This window comes from Sus scrofa, chromosome 2 (genome assembly GCF_000003025.6).
Source record: "Sus scrofa isolate TJ Tabasco breed Duroc chromosome 2, Sscrofa11.1, whole genome shotgun sequence".
NCBI classification, from domain to species: Eukaryota; Metazoa; Chordata; class Mammalia; order Artiodactyla; family Suidae; genus Sus; species Sus scrofa.
Window position 1 is genome coordinate 129,907,672 of NC_010444.4, and position 18,668 is coordinate 129,926,339.

General features: G+C 47.9%; 1 protein-coding gene across 1 annotated transcript in view; it reads right to left on the reverse strand.

Annotated features, from left to right (window-relative positions):
• Positions 1-18,668, reverse strand: part of MARCH3 (membrane associated ring-CH-type finger 3) — a 145,330-nt gene that overhangs the window by 26,621 nt on the left and 100,041 nt on the right. Inside the window, 2 exon segments of the mRNA NM_001244831.1 lie at positions 6,895-7,099; positions 10,485-10,728. Of these exon segments, the coding sequence (NP_001231760.1) occupies positions 6,895-7,099; positions 10,485-10,672 (393 nt within the window). The 5' untranslated portion in view covers positions 10,673-10,728.

Below are 18,668 nucleotides of genomic sequence, written 5' to 3' on the forward strand. Positions count from 1 at the left end.
AGAGAACTCTTTAAGGTGGGAGGCATCACCCAGTTCTGGAATCTCAAATGTCAGCAGTGGGCACCTAATGCCGGAGGGTGAAGAGAACTGGGTGGGTGTAAGTAACAGGCAAGGTGCCCATGGGGGAGCAGGTGGCGGGGTGGGAGGTGGGACTGAAGCTCCTGTGTCCCACCTGAAGGCATTCAAATTTTTTAAAAGCCTTAATTCAATAAGCACACGTGTGTACATGAATGAGCTCGCCAGGTTGCAGGTTCTGCTCTGTTTCCCTGGTGAGGAAGCTGATGGGTCAAGGGGAGAGATGACTTGTTCAGGCTCTCACTGAGGTGGTGGGTGGCCAGCTGGCTGTCCCATGGCTCCAGAACTGGCGCCACGGCTGTGATGTTAAGCTCTGCTAGGAAAAGTCACAGGCACAGATCGTGGGAGGGCCTTTGTTGTGTTCTCCAGAAAGCAGCCCCAAAGTCTCTCAGCATGCTTCCCTGCTACTTCACCTTTCCTTTGTCCCTTGAGGGGTCTTAGCCTGGCCTGCAGCGGGTGGAGGAGCTGCCTCTGGCAGGCAGAGCTGGAGAGGCAGGGCCTGATCAGCCTGGGGCTAAGAACCTGTGCTCAGTGGATGGAGGGAGGGTGGGAAGTGGGACCTCCTGGAGGATTCCAGCAAATCCCTCCCCTATCCCACTGTGTGGATGCTGCGTGTGGCTTCTCCTCCCATCGTCCTCAGCACTCAGCTCAGAGGAGGAGAACCAGGCCTGATCGCCGTGCCTGAGACCTTCCTCCCTCCCCGCGGGATCCCGACCTCACAAAACCACCGTAAATCTAAGTCTTCATCCACCAAAAGGGTAAGATGATCTTTTGGCCTCAAGACTCTGGGGAAGCCTTTGCTTGCCCTGTACTTGGGTTCCTAAAAGCTTGACAAATGCTAGCTGGGCCCGAATCTTCCCCACTCCCAACTGCCCTTCTCTAACTCTGGACTGGTCTCCCCTGCAAAGGCCTGAAGCACGCGTTTTCTCCTCACTGGTTACGAGTGGTACAAGGCTCCTGCCACCTGCCATTGCTGAGACCCTGATTGAGGACTGATGACTGAATGGGAGCCAGGACTGGTCAGCATCATCGCATGTGTTGTGTGGCTCAAAGTAGTGGTGCTAATTTGTATTATCGAAGCCCTTGTCCAGCAGTGGCTGTCTGGAAGGGCAAAGGGTCATTTTCTTTGATTTGCTATCACCAGCCCCAAATACGATATATGGTTTGCAACTAGGCAAGGGGAGGCTCTCCACTCATCTGTTCCTTTAATGAACAGAGGCTTCGAGATCACCTATCCTGTGCTGTGATTATGACCCAGCCATCCTGCTCCCTGGGTTGCGCTCACGGGTTGGAATGAAGAGGGCAGCTTGCCCACCTTCCTTCGAGGAGGTAGGTGGTCCTTGTGCCTAGGAAGCTTCTCAAATCAGTTTGTATCCCCTATGGTGTCATTTCCTAACTACTCCAATGCTGATGAAAAGGAATACTCTGAAACCAAAAGCTCGCCTTTTTTACTTAACAGAATTCATTAAAAATCAAAACTATGAGTTCCTGTCGTGACTCAGTGGTTAACTAATCCGACTAGCATCCATGAGGATGCAGGTTCAATCCCTGGCCTTGCTCAATGGGTTAAGGATCTGGTGTTGCTATGAGCAGCGGTGTAGGTCACAGATGTGGCTCGGATCCTGCGTTGCTGTGGCTGTGGTGTGGACCAGCAGCTACGGCTCCAATTGGACCCCTAGTCTGGAACCTCCTATATGTCGTGGGTGTGGCCCTAAAAAGACAAAAAAAAAAAGCAAAAGCAAACCAAACCCATTACAGCGAATTGAGCAACGTCCCCACCTAAGTCTGACAGAAACCTACTAGGAGGGTTTCAGTGAGATCCTAAATCTATTAAATAGCAAAGCGTCAAGGTACGAGGTCATTTCTTCATAGCAGTTCAACTCTGCTCGCTGTTGTGTAGCCAGAGATGATTCTACATCCAGGGCATACTTAAAACCATTTTCCTCCAGTGACTTAAAAAAAACCATAAATAAAAAGCTTTGGGGAAAAACAAAAGATGTAATCCTCGTCTCCCTCGCTTTCCATGGCATTAGTTTGAGGAGCTGGTATGCATGAAAACATTCTCAGTTTCAATTTAGATCAACCTCTGACTCACGGGGAACAGCTTTTAAATTGTTTTTACAGTTCTTATCAAACAGCTTGGGTCTGTGTAAAGGAAATAGGAATACGGAAACCTCATCACCCCGTCTGTGAAAAACCCCCGTGTCGCCCTGATTGGAGGAAGATCCGATCCTAGGAAGCCTTTCCTGAAGGTTTCCACCATTTCCTGGCTGTTCATTTTAATCACGACATTGTTGTGCTCGTCTATTACTTCATGAGTTTCCCGGGCAAGGGTGGGTGTTACTGATACACGTCTTAGGAAAGCCCACTGGCAGATACTCCCACCCCTGGAAACTGATGTTACAAGCATGCTATTTGCACATCGTAAGCTGAGCTTCCTTGGCAAAGCGCTCAATCAGATATGCAATCACGGCCACGGGCTGAAGTCAAGGCACACATTTTGGGAAACTGTGATATTTTTCCTAGTGTGCTGGATTTCACCCTTATAAAAGAATGGTATTCCAGTTCAACTTACGAGAGAAATGAGGAAATGTGAAAGTGAGCAAGAAGGAGACCATAAAACCACCCAGGCTGGTCATTCAATGATTCCTTTTTTGGTTAGTGGATGTCTATTTCCTGCGTTCCACCAGGTCAATGTTCTTGGGGGCGAATTCGTCTGACAAATTGCCCCTGAGAACGTTTTCCCATCATCAGCAAAAAGGATGCAGCCCTCACGAGAGAAAGGCTAGCTGTGCGGGTATGAAATGTATGTGGGTGACATCTGCGCTTCCATTTGCTGTGGACAGTTTCAACGCTTTCCTTTTAAGCCTTACCCAGGTAGGCACAGATCTTAGGGGATTCATATTAGCTGGACAATGGGGGAAATTCACCCACAACTGCATAAACCAGATGATCGCAATGGCGCTCTCTTGGGTTGAAATTAGCTCTTGTTATTCTGGCTTACTTAGCCCTACGAAAAGATTTAGGGTATAACATTGGCAATGAGAGGTGATGCCTGGTTTGGAGATGCTAATAAAAACCAGCTGATTGATTTGGCTCTTTTGAGTAGAAACTCACCCTTTTGCAGGGAGAGGGAGGAACTCCTTTATGTAGAGGTTCTGTGTTCCTGATTTTTTTTTTTTTTTTTTTTTTTTTTTTTGCCATTTCTTGGGCCGCTTCTTGTGGCATATGGAGGTTCCCAGGCTAGGGGTCCAATCGGAGCTGTAGCCACCGGCCTACGCCAGAGCCACAGCAACGCGGGATCCGAGCCGCGTCTGCAACCTACACCACAGCTCATGGCAACGCCGGATCGTTAACCCACTGAGCAAGGGCAGGGACCGAACCTGCAACCTCATGGTTCCTAGTTGGATTTGTTAACCACTGCGCTGCAAAGGGAACTTCTCTGTGTTTCTGATCTTTTAAAGATGAACGCCCGCCCAACTGCTGGCTGCAGAGAGGGCAAGAAAGGACAGGAAGGGGAAGTGTGTTCGGATCAGCAGTATTGAGGAAGATGAAGGCTTACGCTGAATGAAGGCCCAAGAGTTGACTAAAGAATGGGAGTCTGCAGTGTTAAAAGCAATTGCGGCCATGTGATGTCTGGATGCTGACAAATAAAATTTATAAATGACTTTTTCAACCGCTTCCTCTTGCAATGGGAGTTGTTATTAGCACATCGATTTTGAAATGAAATGTTATGGAATTTTCTTGCTCTAATGAGAAGGCAGATCCAACTGGTAAATAAAGTAATGATTAAAGCAATTAAAAGAGTGGAAATGAGAAATAAAGTAACACAACTCCTAATGCTTAACCCAAACAGGCAGGTTTTGCTGATTTACTAAAAAGATTCCTGTTCATCTCGAGGGAAACATATCGAGAAGCAACGCTCATTCTGAATAAACCCACCCTTGGGGAAGCGGAGAAAAGTCAATTAGTAATGTCATTTGTCTAAAAATCTGCCTGCACCTGGTTCTCATTTGTCCTCCAGCTGAGAAACCAAAGACAACTTCCTTTTATTGCTTGTGGTCGAACGGCAAGTTCATTTCGCCACGGGATGATCAAACGGCCAGCCTCCCCGGCTGGAGAAGGTCTGCCTTTCACTTTCAACTTGTTCAATCATCATTAACTCTGAAAAACGTCACATTCCATTTGTGCAATGAAAATTTCACCACCAGTGACCGCTTGGGTGAAGTTTTTGTAGGCGAGGCCCTCGATCTTGCAGAGCCCGTCACACATTCTCAAGGTCATTCGCCTTGTTTTCCTGCTTAATGACAGTTGCCTAAGATCCTGGGGTCTGCCTCCAGCCCAACATCAGCAGCTCCGAAGAAACCTGTGTGTGGGGGTATGAGTCCCTCCTGAGACTGCGTGATTTGACACATGCATGTTAGTCTGACATGCATACACACACACACACACCCTCCTTTGTTATCTATTAAGCACACACACGTTGGGGTTTTTACCAAGCAAGATTAGAAGTCTTTTTTTTTTTTTTACTAGGGAGATACCAGTAAAAGAGACTGCTACATGCAGCCCATCCAAAGCGGGGTTTCCTTGTTCTGGGAAGCCAGCTTTCCTGGAGGAAGCTGCAGTATCAACTTGGGGAGCTTCCAAAAAGTTTCTGGAAAGGAGAAATAGGTTTCTTTTTAACTTCTGCCATTGGGCTTGGAAATCTTCACCTCCTTCGTTTATTGTTTAATTATACTTCTCCCTCTGTAGAGAAGTTCTGAAGTATAAATCCCAGTGCACATGGCATGGGGCCAGATCCCTCGTGGCACCCTACCAACCTGAGACTCTGAAAGTCGATGGCAAGCAGCAAGATGCCTAAATTAAGACGTCACTTGGTCCAGAGTCTTAAAAAAAATGCACAGAATTTATTGGGGCAAGTCAAATCAATTGTGTGCCATTTGGCAAGCAGGTCTTAGCTAAAAACAGGCCTCAGTTATAGGTCCTGATGTTTAAAGGTTCAAGGTCAAAACGAAGAGAATGTATAAGCAAAGCTCTCTGGAGCCTTAGCGCCGAGGCGCTAACACAGCATTTTAAGTAGCCTCCAAGAAGGTCTTGGTTGCAAGCTCTAGTTTAAGGCCCAAGTTCCACTGGGTCAGCTGCTGAAATAAGGAGGAGGTTATCGGCCCTACTGGATTTTAGGCCAATGTCTTGGTCCCTTTCAACTAGCTTAGGTTCACGGTATATTAGAATATTTACTGTTGCCAATATCTCATTTTTTTCTTTTTTTCTTTTTTCTTATTTGTGTATCTATTGTAAATTTTCGGTTTGCAGTAACCATGAAGTTTAGATATAGGAGTCTCTCTCTCTCTCTCTCTATATATATATATACACTAAATTTTTACAGTTGCTGATCTCTTAATTTCGAACACACTTCCAGTAACCTGCATTTGTACCCTCGTCTTCTCATGATTTTTGGCTTTGGTAGCATAATTGCGTGTGAATGATTTTTTTTTTTGGATTTTTTGCTTTTTAGGGCCACACCTGCCCTATGGAGATTCCCTTTTGATGGACTAGAAGTTGGGTATAGGAGAGAAGAGAAACATAATCTAATAGTTGTTTCCAATTCCCCCAGCCATACAAGACTAGACCCTGGGTCTAAAGAAGAATCACGTAGCCCTTAAAACAGGAAAGGGAATGTCCTGCCTTTGTCTTTTTCTTTTTAGGGTCGCATCTACACCACAGCTCACAACAATGCTGGATCCTTAACCCACTGAGCGAGGCCAGGGATCAAACCTGCATCCTCATGGATACCAGTCGGATTCGTTTCTGCTGTGCCACAATGGGAACTCCTGTCCTGCCATTTTAATGGCTGCATTGACAGCATCACTCTTTTTTTTGTTTTTTTTTTTGTTTTGTTTTTTTTTTGTTTTGTTTTGTTTTGTTTTTGTCTTTTGTCTTTTTGTTGTTGTTGTTGTTGTTGCTATTTCTTGGGCCGCTCCCGCGGCATATGGAGGTTCCCAGGCTAGGGGTTGAATCGGAGCTGTAGCCACCGGCCTACGCCAGAGCCACAGCAACGCGGGATCCGAGCCGCGTCTGCAACCTACACCACAGCTCACGGCAACGCCGGATCGTTAACCCACTGAGCAAGGGCAGGGACCGAACCTGCAACCTCATGGTTCCTAGTCAGATTCGTTAACCACTGCGCCACGACGGGAACTCCGACAGCATCACTCTTAAGAGATTGCAGTACTAGGTTATTAGCTGAAAAAAGCCTTGTGTGCAATTTCCTAGATGAGACTTTTACTCAAACACTTGCATGTATAACCTGGTATTATAAGTGTTTTATAAATATTAACTCATCTAACCCTCATGGTAATTTTAAGAGGTGAAATCACTTACCCAAGTTCGTAGAACTATTCAAACCCAGAAGTCTAGGTCTATATCCATTCTATCATGCAGTTATATGTTTTTGCAACGACTTCTCAGAATAAGCAACCCAAATGCCCATTTATCTGTTGCTTCAAGGTGAGCAGATGATGTGCAAAGAGAAAACATCTGATCTGTTTGCTCCATGTCCCAGGAATGGAAAATGGAGATCAAGTCTCTAAATGTCCCCTTTCTCCTCACACTGGTTTCTTCTACTATTTTGTCTCCAGCTCATGGAGGTCACCTTTCTAGTGCTGACTCCTGAATGTGGGCTGTGTGCGTGTGTATGTGTGTGTGTCACAGTTATTACTGTGCTTCAGTGAAGCTGCACAGGGTTTGTGATGTGGGCATAAAAGCAGACATCATTTGCTCATTAGAGTTAAGTTCTCAAGACGTGCCCCAATTACTGACCTCCACTAACGGCCTGGGTTTGCGCTCGACTGCAAACCTGAAGTGGCAGAGTTCACAGTAACTGGTGTTTGAGGACGACAGCCAGTGCTCCAGGCAGCTCCGATGGATTGTCCCCAAGGTCCCTGTACATTCACATGGAGAGAGCAAGTCCTCTTGGCTGCTGCCCTCATGGCAGATCCTGCACATTGGCCGGTCATTGAAGGGGCTGCAAGAGAAGGAGGGGCACCTGTTGGTCACTGGGCTGGAAACCACCACCATACCATGGTCCTCTGGCCACGTCCTTCAGACCCTCCCCTGTGGCAGCTGCTCAGAATAGACACCTGCTTTTAAAACCTGAGATCTCGGAGTTCCCTGGTGGCTTAGCTGTTGAAGATTTGGTGATATCACTGCCGCGGTCCAGGAAATTGTGCATGCTGTGGGTGTGTCCAAAAAAAAAAAGACCATCCCCAAACCAAGATCTACACAGACACTCAGCTGCCCAGGGGGGTGGGGCATATTTACTTTTGTAAAAGCAAAGACATAGGGCTGACCAATACGAGCAGGCACCCAGGGCCACAAGCGAAGGATGTGTTAATTTGTCTTGGACATTAATGTAGTTCGGGCAAACGATCAATCAAAAAATAAAAGTCATCCCTAGCTATTGAGAAACTGTTTTGAAATGACACCAATTGCAGTTTCTAGACAAACTGAGTCTTTTGAACCAGGCCGGGCACTTTTTTTTTTTTTTTTTTGTCGTGTATGTGTGTGTGTGTGTGTGTGTGTGTGTGTGTGTGTGTGTCTGTCTTTTCTAGGGCTGCACCCACGGCATATGGAGATTCCCAGGCTAGGGGTCTAATTGGAGCTGTAGCTGCTGGCCTGTGCCAGAGCCACAGCAATGCAGGATCTGAGACGCGTCTGTGACCTACACCACAGCTCAGGGCAATGCTGGATCCTTAACCCACTGAGAAGGCCAGGGATCGAACCCGCCACCCTATGCTTTCTCGTCGGATTCATTAACCACTGAGCCACGACGGAAGCTCCAGGCTGGACACTTTTGAATATCCAGAGGTTCCTTTCCTTTCTCCTTTCAGTGGGATGGGAGACTGAGAGGAGGGAAACGGACTGGCCGCTAACCCTGAGCCACTGCACGGAACTGCCCATAGCCAGAGCCCATAGCCGCCCTTGGAGCTTTCCTAGGATTCACTTTGAGACGTGAAGGATGCTAAGCTGAGCCGGATAAAGGCCTGTCCCACCAAGATGGCTCCAGTCGAGAGCTTGGACTTCACTTGGGCACACCACCCCTAGACGTTCTGGGGGGACAAAGTGTCGTGGCTGAGGCAGGCTATGGAATCCAGCTGCCCAGCCTTGAACCTTAGCTCTGCTGTTCGTGAGCTGGCTGACTTTGGGCAAGTGACACTGTCTCTCTGGACTTTAGTTTCCTCATCTCTAAAATGGGCACAAAGCATGGTGCCTTCTTTGAATGGTGTCTGCGAGGGTGAGAAAAGATTACAAGCATAGAAGAGGGACCCGCACATAGTAAATGCCTAGTTAATGCCAACTTGTTTCACTTACAGGCAAACTCAGGCTGGGGAAAGTCAAATAACATGGCCCTCATTACATAAGGCAGAGGCCGGCGGAAAGCTCAAACTAAGAAGGCCTCCCTTTTCAATGGAGACTGTATCCTGGGAGAGGACAGTCCCTCTCTGATTGAGGTCTTCTTATATTGCTCGAGGTCCTTTACTGAGCATCACATTTTTAAATTTTAATTTTATTTGTTTTGGCCACACCTGTGGCATGTGGAAGTGCCTCGGCCAGGGTTGAACCCAAGCCATGGCAGTAACCCAAGCCCCAGCAGTGACAATACCAAGTCCTTAACCATGAGGCCACCAGGGAACTCCTGAGTATTCAATTTTTAATGTCATCACTGTGCGTGCCCACCCAAGGAACAGCCTCTTTACCGACCCTCCCCTGCCTTTTCCTGCTCCCCAAAGATGACAGTGACCCAGGCTTATGTCCACTGCTCTCTTTAACTCCATCTTTGTAGAAATGGCCATGGAAATGCTGCTGTTTCCCAAGGACCTTTGTGGGGATGAGCCTGGGAAGGAGTGAATGCTAAAAGGGGATTGAAAGAGGAAAGGAGCTCCCTCCCACTTGCCAAAAGACCCCTTCATGCTCAGGGGTGAGCAAAGAAAGTTTGAAGAGTTGACATTTTTCTCTCATTATTCCTGGCCTCTGTCATGCAAAAGCCAAAGGCATGTGAAACTGTAAAATCCGGGTTTACATTACTATGTGGTAGGAGGACATGTGAAAATGCCACACACACACACACACACAGGCTCACAGGTCTCACTCGGTGCAGCTCTGCAGCCTTTTCTTCCTGATCACGTGAGGTGTTTGGTGGCTCAAGGGGGCACGTGCGGTCACCCGCCTCACTGCCTCATCGTAGTCTGAATACTTAACAATTGTTGAAAGTTCTTCCAGAGGTAGAAAAAAATATATAGGCTTTCCCCCTCTTTCTTCCCTTTGCGATAGTCACACAGATGGAAAGCGGAAGGCACGTGGACAGTGTGTACAGCCCTCGTGGGTGTGTGAGTCCACGTCTGATGGCCATCACATCCCAGGGGAGGGGTGGGCCACAGAGTATGGATTGGTGCGCCTGTATCTGCACCAGAGCAGGTAGCTGAATTGTTCAGACCAAGGTAAGCAGTCTAGGTCTGAGGGATAGAACCCCAACTTTCAGGGCCAGGAGTGTCAGGGCTGAAACCAGCAGGCAAGTGCAGTATTGAAATACATCTTACACTCCTAAGCTTACTTCCCCCGTTCTGAAAGTGAGCTGGGGGAGCCGAGGAGCACCTACTGGCTGGGTGGCCTGTGGTTCTCACCTGCCAGTGGGCGGCAGGAGCCCCGAGAAGACCTCCAGGGACAAAGTGCTGCCTGGCGAAGCTGTCCCTGGGCTGCTCAGAGCCTTCCGTCTGGCTCTGGTTCATCACGCGGGGGAGATAAGTTGAGGAAGTTTAACAACGGTACCTCACGGGACAGAGTGTATATGAAGGATACGGCTGGGGTGCATGCGGAGCGAAGGAGGGGGCGACAGAAGAGGCCCCAAGTGGGGGTGTGCCAGAGGAGAGTCCCCCAGGAAGCAGCCCTGGGCAGCATCCCATCATGGGGTGCTGATCAGCATGGGCGCCTGAATGTCCCTTCAAACGTTTGCCTGCAGAGCCAGTCCTTTGGCTCAGGTGCCTCCTTCGTTCTAACAAAGGGCTACCTTTGCCAGCGCCTGGAGACCCCCAGAATATAATTACCATAGTAAGGTCAACCGAACAAATGTAGAGCAAGCGACCCTGTGTCTCGGGGGATCCTTCCCTGCCCGGCTCTCTGCAGGTGTGGCTTTAAGTGGGAAACTCTCCAACCTGAGTTTTAGCTTTTATCCCATTGCTATAGAAACAGCAGTGATAGAATGTGTGTCTTTTTTTTTTTTTTTCCCTTCCCTCCAGCACCTTCTCTCACCTGACACAGAGACCTGAGCACTAATTACATTCCCTTGAGTATCGCCCATCGGACAGAGTCCTCCGGATCGATTACAGGGGCATTGATTTTAATGGAGGTACTACCTCTGGGTGGCAAGGGTCCGCACGACTGTTGACAGCAGCTGCCCGTCCTTGGCTGACACTTGCATGACATACTGCGGCTGCCCATTCACCAGGCTGCCACAGTCCTCCACGGTCTTCACCACGGGCGCAGCCGAGCTGGTGCAGTCTGGCAGCACTTCGGGCAGGTGACTGCAGCGGCTGGTTGTCATGGTAACAGACAGCAATTACTCTGCTAATGGCTTCCACATTCATACAGGCTTTCCATCTAAGAGAGATCAGAAAACAGTTTACTTGGGCAGGGTGGTTAATAGAAAAGGGAGAATTACAGGCTACCATCATCCTGCCATTATTTAATATAAATAGCAGGGGTAGCCTCGACGTGGCCCATTATCTTGTTACCATTTGATACGCGCGGGCACACACAGCCCACAAGGAACAGTGGACGTGGTTGTGAACAAGACAGAGAGCATGGCGGTGTAGGCAAACTTAGGATCAGAGAAGGGAGGGAACCAGATCTGTGAGCCAGATCTGAAGAGGAGAGAAGCAGTTCTCCCGCTCCGTGCCAGAGAGGCAATAAGTCTTTGTTGACACTTTCTCAAAGTTACCAGCATCATTATTAAAACCGTTCGCAACTGTTTATTCTTGTAAGCAATTTATTCTCCACGCAGCTTCATTCTGAGATGCTAGGATTAAAAAGAGAGAGAGAAAGGAAAAAAGAAGGAAGAAAGAAACCCCCTGATTTGGCCAAGTAGCACCTTTTCAAGCAATATTTGCCAAACATGGATCACTCAATTAATGCACCACCTTTCTTTTCCCAGATCTTGTGTTCTGCAGTGCAATTATCTACTTCCTGTGTCTTGAAAATTAGTTTCTTTTAAAAATGTAACCCATTTTAGCCTTAAGTTATGAAATGATGAGTTTGATGAACTTTTATATACATATTTGTAGATATATATAGGGAGATAAATAGACATTACAATAAATACATTAATATTTTTTGCTTTTCGTGTGCCACTTCAAATCTAGGGACACTGTCTCATCATAGGGGGACACACAGGCAAATGCAAGAAACTGATGAATGAGGTGTCTCTACCTATTAAGAATAATCCATTCCTAATAAGGGCCTTACCTCCCTGACACGGTCTATCATACAGACTACAAGAAATTGTGTTCCCGATCTGTGTGGTGTGGCTTGAACTTGACCTCACGTTCAAAGCACTCAGACCCAGTGGAGTGAGGAAACTTTCTGCATCCAGTGATAGTTCTGCGTGATGTGTAAGATCTAGAGGACTTAAGAGAAACTCATAGGAGGAATTCTTTATGTGTAAAAGGTGAGCTGACAGTTTCACGGTCCATACAGGTCGTCTCGGCCCAGGCTGCTCAGCTCAAGCTCCTGAGCCTGGCTCTGCAGGACTGGTGGACAGACTGGGTTCCCGTCAGTCTGGGTGGTTAAGGCCCCAAGTCTAAACAAATCTGCCTCCCAACCCTAAGAGGATTCTTGGAATTTCTCAAGGCGTGATTTTTCTCCCAGATCTCTGTCTGTGTTGATTACATTTCACTCAACTCCCATAGGTCTGGAAATCAGGATCTTCCCAGCTTCCAAACAGTGTGCATCAGCTGCATGTTCTCAAGGGGTTTCCAGATGAACTCGAGCTGACACTGTCCCTGCTGCCAAGCACATACCCTGCAAGCCTGACCACTGGCCACACTTGGATGGGAACAGAATCCTCTCCTTCCAGCTGAGGTGTCTGGCTGGCCTCCCTCCAGCGGCTCCCTCTCCTGTCCTCCTTGGCTGCCTCTCATCATCTCTGGGTCTGCCGTCTGGCCTCTCCCAGGAGCCCTTTGGAAGCTGGCAGTGGGGGAGAGGGCTCCGGACACCAGTCCTGGTCTGAGGCCTGAGGTGGGGCGGGGACAGGGCTGCGCCTTCCATGTCACTGTCATGACTCCGGGGGGCTTCTCAGCCCCCAAGTACCAAGCATCCCAGTGAGATGATTAGCTAGTATAGTTCTGCTTGTTATACACAATCTGTTGCTTTTTTTTTTTTTTTTACCCACATTATGAAAGCAAGAAGTCTATGTTACAGAAAGTATAGAAAAAGCACACAGACAACAATAAAAATCAAAACCCCACCACGTGAATAACCACAGCAAACTTTTTGGGCGGATGCTAAAACTTTTCATTTTTGGCAGGGTGGGCAGGGTGGAGTTGATTTGTAGCTGGGGTCAGATAGCTTTTTTTTTTTTTCTTCTTTTTTTTTTTTTTCCTTCTCCTACACTGAGTTATGGTAGTTCTCAGGCCCCAGACCAAAAAGGATGATCCCAGGCCGGCTTTGAACACTATGTCTAACCCCTCTTCCCTGGCCCGCCCTCATAAAAGCCTACTGACATGATTTTAAATTCTCATAATGCCTCACAGTCACAAAGTGGGACTTCCTGGCACAGCTCTCTTGCTTCACAAGGCAGCTATAGATTCAGAGCCAGGGGTGTGCTGGCAGGAAAAGCAGACACAGTGACCTTCTTGCCACACAGGATCATTATTTCTCGGGGCACTCCGAGAGTCTATTTTCGGGTTTTGCCTAACTCCAGCTCAGAGGGCCAAGCATCCCCTCTCTCTGCCTGAGGGAGCTGGAAGGAGGCGGAGAGGGATGCGGAGTGAGAAAAGGAGGTCAGGCTCATCAGCAGCGAGGCTGATCTTAGCGAGGGGGCTGCCACTCAGGCACCTAAGCTCCCCAGGTTCATTCACTGATAACCTCACTGTCGTCCTCACCAAAGGAAGTAGTGCTCAATGTAGGACCTGAATCTGGAACAAAATGCCCTGAAAAGAGTTCTGGAAGTACCGTTTCCATTAAGCTTATTTTGGATCTGTAATTTCACTTCTAGATGATACACTTCACTTCCCTTCTCAAAGGCGAAAGGGATGTTATCTGCCAGCTGATCGCAGTTTATTCCACTCACAAAGGGTGCCGGGCACTGAGTTGGGCATAAAGAAACAACAGGCTCCTCTACCTTCTCCTCCAAGCAAGCCCTGGCGCTCTCCCCTGAGCCATCCCTGCGGAATCCTGAACCCAAACTTGGACCTGATTGAAATGATACACGAGTCCCGTGCTCACTGAAGAACACATCGGCCAAGCCACTGGCCACCAAGCACCCCAACAGCCCCCGGATACTAAGGCTGGCATGGCAGGTATGAGCCCTCACACTCCCCAGAGACCATATCTTGAGCTGAAAATGGGGTGGGAGGGATTGCACAGAGGATGGGCACCTGGACCGCGGTTGAGGGAGGGCTGAGTTGGTTCTAGCTCCAGGTGAGTGAATCTAATTGGGTGATAAGGAGAGAAGGAGCTCATGATAATGTGAGAAAAAAGAATGTATACATGTATGTGTAACTGGGTCACATGCTGTACAGTAGGGAAAAAACTAATAATGTATTGGGGAAATAAAAAAAATTAAATAAAAAAAAAAGGAAGCCCAGAGGCTGAGATCCAGGCAGAGGGGACAGGAATGGGCCTCACGGGCCATGGGCACTGACTGGCACGCATATATGTTGCACCTGGGGCAGTGACAAATGGCCCACTGCATTCCCTTGTCTCTTCCAGGGCCACCTGGGAAAACAGCAGGCTGTTGCTGTGGATGCTAGAAAGAGCTGAGCTGTGGATTTGGAGCCCAGCCCTGGTCTCCCACTGACCTCTCTGCAAAATCTCACGCACGGCTTTCGTATCCCCCGCTCCTAGGAAGTCCACCCAAGAATTCTGCTCTCTGGGATTTCTGAGGACAAAAACACCGTTGCTGGGAGGGGGTGGGGTCCGTGCAGGCTTGAAAGCTCAAATTTCACTGATGGGAGAGGTCCTCTGTTGGCCAGGCTTGACACTTATATAACTCCTCGGGCTGAGAATAACACATGATTTGGCACTGGCCACACTCAGCTGCACTCAGTGGGAGGACTGCGAATAGGTGGACGCGAGGGACACAAATAAAACAGGGGGGCGTGGCTACGGAAATGAAAGCCCGATTAGACGATTGTTAAGAGAAGCAGGGCTGTCTGTGAAACGGTGACCCCTTTAAAGGACAGAGGACAGTCTCCCAAAAGCAAGGACCCAACAGTCTGCGGCTAACCGTGGCTGCGTGGGTAAGCGATGTCCGTGGGAACACAGCGGACCTCGGGAAGATGCGTGGGCAGGACGTGTGGAAGGCAAGGAGGCGAGCCCTGCTCACCTGTGCAGCCCCCGGAATCTCCATAAGGATCTTTCGGGAAAAGCGCTGTTCTTAGAGCAAGGACACCCAAGCCTAGGCCCTGCCTCACCCCTCACCAGGGGAAGCCACACGGTCGCTCAGACTTCGCTCAGATGTCTTGCATATTTGAAATTAGGGTATGACGACTTCCTGCGCCACTTCATCTGGCTGCTTGTGAGGCTTAAAATAAGATGATCCATGTGAACACGCTCTGTAAGCTGGAATGAGCCATGCACATGTACCTTTTATGACGACGTTAACCTTATTTTTTGTTCTTTTTCTGGCCCAGGCTGCTGTCTCCTCTCCGTTTGCTAAAACTGTCTTCTTCCATGGCCAGTCAGTCAGTAGCCACTGCACCCTTGGGATCATCCTTGAGCCCTGAAGTTGCATCCCTTCATCTCTCCCAGTGGGGAGCACAAAGGGAGTCTTCCTCGCACCCCACTTCTCCTCCCTCTCCTGAGACCTGCCATCTCCATATCCCCACACAGGTTGTCCTTTTCTATGAAAATGTTTCGTAAAGATACATGATGAAAATCTGCTATTATGTTTGAGATAGTGGGGTCTATTCGTTAAAACAGCTACCATTATCTTAGCGAATTGATCGCCTGATAAATACCCTGGAAAATAAAACACAAGCCACTCCCTACTGCCTTTTCAGGCCTGCTTCTATCAGAACTGTATTTTCAGTGCCAAGTCAGTTTTAATCTCTCAGATGTAGGATGAGAAGGCTATTCTGGGGAGGCACCTGGAATGTTGGCATCTCGATTTGGGTATAAAAATTACCCACAGTATTTAAAGGTGAAGACAAGAATATAAGGGTGTGTGTGTGTGTGTGTGTGTGTGTGTGTCTGTGTGTGTATGTGTCTGTGCCTACACTAACCCTGGTGGGCAGGGGTCTGAGCAGGCCCAAGCTTGGAGGGGCAGTCTAGAGCAAGATTGGACCTCCAAATTCAACCCTAATGCCAATTCCAGAAATTTTATTTTATTTTATTTTATTTTTTGCTTTTTTTAGGGCCACACCTATGGCATATAGAGGTTCCCAGGCTAGGGATAGAATTGGAGCTACAACCACAGCAAGCCTGGATCTGAGCCTCATCTGCCACCTACACCACAGCTCACGGCAACACCAGATCCCTGATCCCCTGAGCGAGGCCAGAGATTGAACCCCCATCCTTATGGGTACTGGTTGGATTTATTTCCGCTGTACCACGATGGGAGGTCCCAATTCCAGAAATTTTAAGTAGGCTTCTCAGATCCCCCTGTGTCCTGGAAAGGTCCTGCATCAGCTCCACAACCAGAGTTGGTCATTAAAGCAAATAAAAGGATTAGTCCTTCTTTCACCCATTCGAACAACTATTTTTTGAGAACTTATTAGATATTCCTAGCAAGTTTCTGGTGGGGAAGGGTCTAGTCATTTCAAGACTGCTTTACATTTCTCGAAGAAAAGCACAGGCCACCAAACAGCCTGGAGTGTTCCCCAGACCCCTCTCCAGGGCTGCAGAGCCATATGGACATGGCGTCTTTCCACCAGCAATCACGTCCTTGCTAATTCAGGGGAAACCACCCTAAGTCTGAGGGAATGAAAGTGCAGAGCTATGGAACGGCGAGGTGGCTTTCTGCTCCCACAGAGCTGTGCATCATTAAGGCTGGTCCAGGATTCAGAAGCCTGACCTGAGTTTTACACGAGCAGATCTGCTTCAAAAAGGATCTCTAAAATGTCCCTCAGCCTTCTTCGAGGAGCTGTATACTCAGGGAGCAAGGCCTCCTCTAATGAGGCCAAGGAATGGATGATACAAGTCTGTCGGTGATTGAAAGGGGAAAAAATAGCAATAATGGCCTGTCCAGGAACTTTCCCCTCTGAGTTGGATTTTTAGACTTTGAATTCTAAGAAGTCTCTACAAATAGGAATGCTCTTTGATAGAACATTTCCCTGGCTTTTCAGGCATGTTATAACCAGACAGTGCACTGCACGGCTGATGAACTGACTTAAGAGTATCCTGAATGTTCAGAGAAAATGAAGGCAGGCAGGACATCGCAACGGATCTCCCCTTCCAGCGAATATGGAGCAAATGACTAATTTCAAAACCATTAACATGTAAAAGCGGCATATTTCTTCTGAGAACAGGGCACAAAGGCTCTCCAAGGAGATTGCTGGGACATGATTACCAGCAACATTTAAGTTTTCAAAAACAAGCCAAGGAGGCTATTCACTAAGAGTGTGTTAGCGGCAAAGTAGCTGCTTCATTAAACTTAAATAGCCGCGGCAGGGCTGTGCTTACAGACCCAAGCTACCAAATTATACATTTCTTTTCTGGATGCTTCACTGACCTCATTATGTAGAGAGGAGAGTTTGTCATTCCAAATAAAGTGACCATCCAAGTCTTTATAAACATGTCCATCAGGTGCTTGATGAGTCTGCAGAGTGAAACACTGGGAGCCCAGTGAATTACCAAAAAAAAAAAAAAAAAAAAAAAAAACAAAAAAACTCATAGAAAACTTCTCTATTTGTCATCTCTTTCTTCCCTGCTGCATGCTCACTGTCACACTGACAGAGCAGAGTAAGCAGGTGAAATGCCTGTTCCGGAGCATGAAGGAATTCTTGGTTTGGGGGTTGCGGCATTTTATTGAGAAATGTATAAATACTCATGATGAGCCATGGGGAGAAACACAGACCAGCATACAGCAAGTTGGATCCAGAGAGAGTCACAGCCCATTCTCAGTGTTCTATCTGAAACTTATATCCAGAATTATTTATCATTTCCCATCCACATTATTAATTCTGATTTTCAGCCACAAGAAGTATCAGACTAATTTTCCCCCCGTTTAAAATACTATATTTTATTTTCAGCCAGGTAAAATCCTCCAGTTCTGCTGAAGGCAAATCAAATAACAATTATCGTATTTATACATATTTTTCCCCTCAAGAACTACTCACGAAATTAATTCAGATTTTGGAGGCTCTCCCATTTTTTCATTTCATTTTAATTATATAGATGAAAATGGCAATTAAAATCCCACAACAACCCTGTGTGTTCAAAGACACAGCAACAGCTGAATCGCATTTGTAAATAACAACTGGTCCTGCACACGGAGCCCTGCTGAGCCGGGTATGTGTAGGGGGAGCCTTGGGGAAATAGAGCTGCCTGGATGACTTCCGGGGGCTCAGGAACCATCAGGACACACCAGAAAAGTCTGAATGTCAAGTTTGAAGAAACAGAGAGGAGCAGGAACCTAAAATGAGATGTTCATGGGACATTACTCGGAGGTGAGAAATAAAAGTGTGTGCTTCCAAGGATATTCAGCTAAAAAGCTATGTGTCCGGCACAAGGAAGCCATGGAGGTACGACGCATGCTGACCAGACTATCTGATGATGCGGGAGGCAAACGTTTCAGCCACAAATGAGAGCTGAACGTCCTCAAAGGATTACAAGTTTCCGGGTTTGTGGGTAGGTTCATACATATCTACCATCAGCATCCAAGGGAATGGCCATCACTAAGGGAAGTCAAGTTGGGGTTCATTCCAAGGCATATCTCACCCTCCTCTGTGCAAATAACGCAGTCCCAGCCACACAGGTGTGCGCCTTCTTAACCCCAGCCTTCCAGAGCCTGGAATAAAGCCAGATGCAGCTTATTTTCAGCTGCAAGGTGCCTTGGGGTTTTCCCAGGCTGCATTTCGCCAGGACCACGGAGAGGCTGCAGTCAGTCTTGCCCTCTCACTGGGCGGTGTCCAAGCTCTGCACTCTGCCAGGCTCGCGGGACCAGGCCAGCCTGCAGTGTGTGCAGAGGCCAAGACACCTTTGGCTGGTAGAACTCCATTTACACATGGAGATATCCGAAGTTACGCAGCTCGCCGAGGAACAGTAAGGCAAGTGCTGAGCAAAGGCCAAAACGCTTCGGATTTTGCTTTTCAGCTCTGTCTGTGGCATTCAGGGTGGGCTCCCTTTCAAATGTTTCGTGTTCCTGAAAGTCTCCCACT